Raw genomic sequence first — 7,043 nt, 5'->3', positions numbered from 1 at the left:
TATTTCTAATATACATGAATTTGGATTTCACAATTTCCCAGTTCTTATAAACAAATTAAAAAATCAAATCAAAACCCACAAATCATAACCTACCAATCTTTTTCAACATATTTTTATATATAATAGTTACTCTCAATGCTCTTCATTTTCTTTCCCCTTTCCTCGTTAATGGCGGATTCACGCAATTCCTTTTTATATTATAATTCCTCCAAACCCCTTTGAATCTTCCTCTTCAAAAACCCTTCACTCACCCAAATTTCTCTATCTGGCTTTGTTCCTGTTGAAATGGCTCCGATGCCATTGAAGCAGCTTACGACCTTGTGTTCATCGAAACCTTCTCCCGTAACGACCCTTCTCTTCTTTATCATCATCTGCGTTTTGGGTTTTTACACATTTCATTCTTCGAGCTCCTCGTCGTTCTTTGCAACTTCGAGTTTGAGAAATTCCGTCCGGTACCGGCAGTTTCTTCTTTCATCGGCGTCGAACTACACCGTCGCGTCGTATCTCCGGTCGCTTACTCTTCATCCCCATCTCGCCGGAACGGAACCCTCGTCGGAAACAGTCCGATATGTGGAGTCTCATTTCCGCGATCTCGGGTTCGAAACGCACTCGATTCGCTACGATGCTCTGCTTTCTTACCCTAAATACGCTTCTCTTACGGCTCGATTGCCGAATGGAAGCGTTGTTCAAATTCCGTTATCGGAGAATGTTGAGGGCGTAGTTAATCCGTACCACGCGTATTCGCCGTCCGGTACGGCGTACGGCGTGGCGGTATTTGTAAACTACGGCCGGGATGAAGACTACCGGACGCTGGCGGCGATGGGCGTCACCGTCGCTGGATGCATTGCGGTGGCGAGAAAAGGGGAATTTCCGAGGAGTGTGGTGGTGGCGAAGGCGGAGGCTAATGGGGTAAAAGGGGTTCTATTGTACACCGACAGCGACGGGTATAGACAGGGCTTTGAGAGAGGTACAGTGATGAGGGGAATTGGGGACCCACTCAGCCCTGGTTGGGCAGCCATTGATGGAGCTGAGAGGTTGAATTTGAACGACAGTGAAGTTTTGAGAAAGTTTCCCAAAATTCCTTCCATGCCTTTGTCGGCTGAGGCTGCTGAGATCATTTTGAGTTCACTTGACACTGCTTCCGTACCGCCGGAGTGGCGGGACACCACAGTCAAGCTCGGGACGGCGGCGGTGGGGCCTGGTGGTCCGACATATCTCAACTTCACTTACCAGGTTTTGAATTTCAACACATAGTCAAAATATAAACTGTTTGTGTGCTGAAATTTTTTAGCTAGTGGCTGTTGTTTTGTCTGTTTGTTCTGTTCGGCCTAGAAGAAGTGACTTGCTTTACGGCTGTAAAATCTTTGTCAAACTTGGAAGTGTCGTGTCCTTCGTTGACTTATCTTGACCATAATTGTGGGGATGTTTTCTGCTTCATCCTACTGTCTCAATGTCACTGTTCTTTGTCGGACTTTTTGTCCTGTCTTGCTGAGTTTCATCATCAGGACATAAATTACATTGAAAGAGGCATCATAGGGTAAAAGTTTTCAAAATTTTCATGGTGTTTTGTCACAGTAAAAAATGATGCTAAAACTTCTTGAACTTTTTTTTTAAAAAAAATGTTATAGAAAAAGGTTAATAATTCCTAGTAAATAAGTACAAAACCAGGTTTCCTATGAGCTGATGTTAGTTGACATTGTATCAGTTGTAAGTGGAGAAAGTTCTCTTAGGATTTTTGTCGAGTCAATTTACGAGGGGTATGTATTGATATTCCGTTTTTGGGGTTAGTATCACTCGAAAGAGATGATACAGCTCCATGCCGCTTCTTGGAGTGCTCTCTCTGATGTTCTTTTGATTGTGAGATCAATTCTTGTTGGAGAGATTTCTTGTAATTGTATTTCGATTTGTAAATATTTTCTGTTTTCTATTTGGGGTTTTGTGGTTACAGTTCAAATCCACCACTAACAGATATTGTCTGCTTTGGCCTTTTACGTATCACCGTTAGTCTCACGGTTTTAAAATGCGTCTATTAGGGAGAGATTTTCATACTTTTATAAGGAGTGTCGTTTCGTTCCCCTCTTCAACCAATATGAGATCTCACAATCCACCCCCTTGGGGGCCAGCGTCCTCGCTGGCACACCACTTGGTGCCTGACTCTGATACCATTTGTAATCGTTCAAACCCAATGCTAACAGATATTGTCCACCTTGGCTTGTTACGTATGACCGTTAGCCTCATGGTTTTAAAACGCGTCTAAAAAATGGACCATGGATATGGAGCCTTTTGGATTTGCATCAAGTTTTGAGATTCTTCATTATCATGGCTGTTTCATTTTTTTTCCCAATTTCTTCCTTTTTCTAACTCTTGATTCATTTCATTTGTAGGCGGAGAAAAAAATAGCAACAATTCATAATGTCTTAGCTGTCATAAAGGGGTTAGAAGAGCCCGATCGCTTTGTGATTATGGGTAATCATAGAGATGCATGGAGTTTCGGGGCAGTCGACCCGAACAGTGGAACAGCAGCCTTACTTGACATCGCACGTCGATTTTCTCTTTTGAGAAAATTGGGGTGGAGCCCTCGAAGAACACTTCTTCTTTGCAGTTGGGATGCTGAAGAATTCGGTATGGTAGGTACTCCCAAATCTCCATGTGCGATGAATGATTATGTTTTAATGACTTTGTACGCGTAATTTATGGTCTAAATTTTGGTGCTTATAGATAGGATCTACTGAATGGGTTGAGCAAAACATTGTGAACCTTGGAACCAAAGCTGTGGCCTACCTTAATGTAGATTGTGCAGTTCAGGGACCAGGGTTCTTTTCTGGTGCAACCCCTCAGCTAGATGATCTCCTCCATGAGGTTACTGCACAGGTACCGAAGTAAAGAAACTATTGTTTTGGTAATAGAATCTTGTCGAGGGTGTAGTTGTACATGTTTCTTAAGACTTGAACTGATATCAGGTCGAGGATCCTGATGTGAAAGGTGCAACTGTGTACGACACGTGGACTGCCACAAATGGAATCGGCAATGTAAGAGCATACTTCCTTAATCTCTCATTCATGTCAATTTGTTTATCCCTATTGGCTTTTCTATACTGCCTATTGTGTCACCGCCATCGTATAACTACGGAGGGATTAGCTAGTCTATGTGTTGACTCGCTCTCTACTGCTCCGGGCTTCTTTGAGTGATAGTAGAAGTCACAAAACTAAATAATCTTAGGCTTTTGAATAGAGTTTTATTGATGAATATTACTAAATGCTGTCGTGAAGATGTTGTGTTGTAATAGCCCAAGTCCACCGCTAGTAGATAATGTTTTCTTTGGGTTTTTCCTCAAAGTTTTAAAACGCGTTTGTTAGGGAGAGATTTTCACACTCTTATAAGTAATGCTTCAATCCTCTCTCCAACCGATGTGGAATCTCACAATCCACCCCCCTTGGGGGCCAACGTTCTCACTGGCACATCGTCCGGTGTTTGGCTCTGATACCATTTGTAATAGTCCAAGCCCACCTCTAGTAGATATTGTCCTCTTTAGGCTTTCCCTTCCGAGCTTCCCCTCAAGCTAGGGAGAGGTTTCCACACCCTTATAAGCAATGTTTCATACCCTTCTCCAACTGATGTGAGATCTCACAATCCACCCCCTTTTGGGGGCCCAACATTCTCCGCCCGATGTCTAACTCTGATATCATTTGTAACAGCCTAAGCCCACCACTAGCAGATATTGTCCTCTTCGGGCTTTCCCTTTCAGGCTTCCCTTCAAGGTTTTAAAACGTGTCTGCTAGGGAGAGGTTTCCACACCCTTGTAAGCAATGCTTCGTTCTCCTCTCCAACCGATGTAGGATCTCACAATCCACCCCCTTGGGGGCCCAACATCCTCGTTGGCACACCGCTCGGTATTTGACTCTGATACCATTTGTAACAGCCCAAGTCCACCACTATCAGATATTGTTCTCTTTGGGTATTTTCTAAAAAGTTTTAAAACATGTCAGCTAGTAAGCGATTTCTACACCCTTGTAAGCAATGTTTTGTTCCCCTCTCCAACCGATGATTTCATACAAGTTATGAATTCTTCCTTGTTTGTTTGATTGCAATTGTTCCTGGCTAGTTTGCAGATTGAAAGACTTGGTGCTCTGAATTCTGATTTTGCTGCATTTGTGCAACATGCAGGAGTTCCTTCTATTGATGTCTATTATGGAAGAGGTACTTTCTTCTTAGCCCATATGCCACTAATTATGGTCAATGTAAAGAAACTTGCTATCTAGTTTGCCTCTGTTTTGTGACAACTTTCCTTTCTTACTCAGATTTTCCTGTATATCATACTGCCTTCGACACGTATGATTGGATGGCGAGTTATGGAGACCCGTTGTTTCATCGACATGCAGCTGGTTAGCATCTTCTTTTAAATTAAAACCAACTTTCATTACAAATAATGAACGATTAGCATTCGATCGCATGCTTTAATGGTCATCTGTCACTTTCTCGTTCAGTTGGCAGCATCTGGGGACTGCTAGCCCTTCGACTTGCTGACGATTTAATTCTCCCTTTCAGTTACGTCTCCTACGCGAATCAGCTACAGGTGACCTTACTTTGGATACTTTTGTTCTTTGTTTGGATTGTTTAAGGAAGTTGAGGGGTTAAAATCAAATTTTCAAAAGTTCATGTAGCTAAAACGCAAAATGGATAGAAGTTCGGGTAGCATGGTCCGATCTTATACTAAATTTCATGTCGTATTAGAAGCACGGCATTATGTTTCTGGTTGTAGGCTGTAGCATTGTTTATAAAACGTTGTCGATTCCATTCCAACACAGGCATACAGAGATATACTGAACGATATCTTAGATGGAAGCGTATCGTTGCAATCGTTATCAACGTCCATCCATGAATTCAAGTCCGCTGCAGAGGAAATTGAGAAGGAAGCAAAGGTAAGATCACAAAAAGAAATGGAACTTGGGCTGCTGCATCTAACATGTTTGATGTGTATTTATGTGTTCTAACAGCCATGCTGAATTATTTTGTGAATACAGAGATTGAGAGAGCAAGAGACTTTTACTGCTGTGGCATTGTTTCAAACGCGAGCGTTAAACGATCGTTTGATGCTGGCCGAAAGAGGGTTCTTGGACGTTGATGGGCTTCGAGGCCATACATGGTTCAAGCATCTTGTAAGTATTTGATTTCATCGATGTGTTGCCAAATGATTGTGAGTGCTTGCTGCTTAGCAATTGGGAGAACTCACGTCGATTGGAGAGAGGAACGGAGCATTCCTTATAAGGGTGTGGAAACCTCTCCCTAGCAGATACGTTTTAATAACTGCAAGGCTGACGACGATACGTAACAGGCCAAAGCGGACAATATCTGCTAGCGGTGAGCTTGAGCTGTTAACAAATGGTATCAGAGCCAGTCACTAGGCAGTGTGCGAGTGAGGACACTGGTCGGTTGGAGAGGGGAACAAAATATTTCTTATAAGGGTGTGAAAACTTCTCCCTAGCAGATACATTTTAAAAACCGTGAGGCTGACAATAATACGAAACATGCCAAAACGGACAATATTTACTAGCGGTAGGTTTGGGCTATTACAACAATAGTGCTAAAGATTATAAACATGTGGAGAGCTCAATAATCTCAATAGGCCCTCTAGTTGCACCAATCTAACCTTTGGGTTTGTTGTTCAAGAGAACAGATCTAGCCCATCCATTTCCTTCCACTCTGAGTCTACTCGGGGTCGGCTTTTTGGGAAGCCCGATCCCACCGCACTTACAGCCCGGTTGGCCTGCCAGCGGTAGTGGGAATTCTCCCATTCCCTGATCAAAGACTTGGTTGGATGCATATCCCAATTATTTGAGCGTGTTTTCAGAATTCCAGTAGTTACGGGCCTTCGAGCGACTATGAAAACCCTCCTCCGTTGCAGGTTTACGGGCCATCGAGTGACTATGAGAGTGCACTGGCTTACTTCCCAGGTATTGCCGACGCAATTTCGGAGTCCATGAAAATGAACCAAAGTGAAGGGCAGGGTGTAATTCAGCATGAGATCTGGAGAGTGGTTAGAGCCATTACAAGGGCTGCTGCTGCTCTTAAAGGTGAACTCTCATGAAACAAAAGAAAAGGTATCTAAATTTTACAGCATCTAGACTTTTTGTACATTAAGCGATACCATAACTAGTATCGATCATAAGTTGTTCCTTATCATGCACTCCGTTTCTCGTCGTCGTCGTTGATGTATCGTCCTCTTCTTCTTCTTCTGCCTTTTTCCTGGAAACTGAAGATGCATGGGCTGTAAATTGTAAGATATGAGAGCCCTTTCCATGAATATACCTCATGTTCTCTACATCTTTTCTTTTTGCGTATGGTATTGCATGGAATCGAAATCGATCATCGTTGCATAAAATGTCTCGTACTTTTACAATTAGTACTATAAATAACATCGACACCTTAACAATTATAAACAAAAAAAATAAAATAAAATAAAAAGTATGTCAATATATGGACGAAAGTTGTCTGCATATGTCTTGTAAATGTTGTTTTGTCGATATTAATGATGTGTTTTTTAAATTGAAGTTTAGTATATTTTTGAAGTTTATTTATTTATTATTTTTTTTAATGGTTGTGAGACTTTTAACAAAATTTAAAGATTTTTTTAAAAAAATTGGAGGATAAAAATTTAGGAAAATACTTTTTATTTAAAGGGTATTTTTGAAACAAGATATTAACTGTTTGTTAATAATTTTGACGATAGAGAATAAATGATTATAAATTTATAAATATAAAAAATAATTGTTATATATTAAAAAATTTAAAGTTGAGTTTATTATAATAATATAATTTTGTATTTGAAAAAATAATAAGAGAGAGAAAAATATTTTATAAGGTCTCAAAAAGTATAAACAAGCTATTAAATTAAGAAAGTAATGTATTAAAAGGAACACAAAATAAATGTGATTTAAAAAAAAAAAAGAAAGAATATAATTTAATATTTATTTTAAAAATTCGAGTATGGTTTTCCCGCTATTTTTCGTTTTTTTTTTTTTTTTTTTTTTTTTTTTTTAAAAATC

General features: G+C 40.4%; 1 protein-coding gene across 1 annotated transcript; it reads left to right on the top strand.

Moving 5' to 3' along the window:
• On the top strand, positions 1-6,328 carry LOC111498787 (probable glutamate carboxypeptidase AMP1). Its single transcript, XM_023150159.1, has 10 exons — positions 1-1,233; positions 2,385-2,627; positions 2,719-2,871; positions 2,961-3,029; positions 4,110-4,197; positions 4,299-4,382; positions 4,485-4,573; positions 4,806-4,919; positions 5,022-5,156; positions 5,903-6,328. The coding sequence occupies exons 1-10, from the start codon at positions 286-288 to the stop codon at positions 6,083-6,085; spliced, it is 2,106 nt and encodes a 701-aa protein (XP_023005927.1). The 5' UTR covers positions 1-285; the 3' UTR covers positions 6,086-6,328.
• The last annotated feature ends 715 nt before the right edge of the window (positions 6,329-7,043 follow it).

Source organism: Cucurbita maxima, unplaced genomic scaffold (assembly GCF_002738345.1).
Source record: "Cucurbita maxima cultivar Rimu unplaced genomic scaffold, Cmax_1.0 Cma_Scf00025, whole genome shotgun sequence".
NCBI lineage: Eukaryota > Viridiplantae > Streptophyta > Magnoliopsida > Cucurbitales > Cucurbitaceae > Cucurbita > Cucurbita maxima.
The sequence above is the reverse complement of the archived record's forward strand: the minus strand, read 5'-3'. Positions and strand labels throughout refer to the sequence as shown.

Excerpts from the sequence above, each read along its gene's own strand:
- LOC111498787 (XM_023150159.1), top strand. The coding sequence starts at position 286 with ATGGCTCCGATGCCATTGAAGCAGCTTACGACCTTGTGTTCATCGAAA. Across the intron at positions 2,628-2,718 it reads ATGCTGAAGAATTCGGTATG|ATAGGATCTACTGAATGGGT; the intron begins GTAGGTACTCCC and ends TGGTGCTTATAG. Across the intron at positions 4,574-4,805 it reads CCTACGCGAATCAGCTACAG|GCATACAGAGATATACTGAA; the intron begins GTGACCTTACTT and ends ATTCCAACACAG.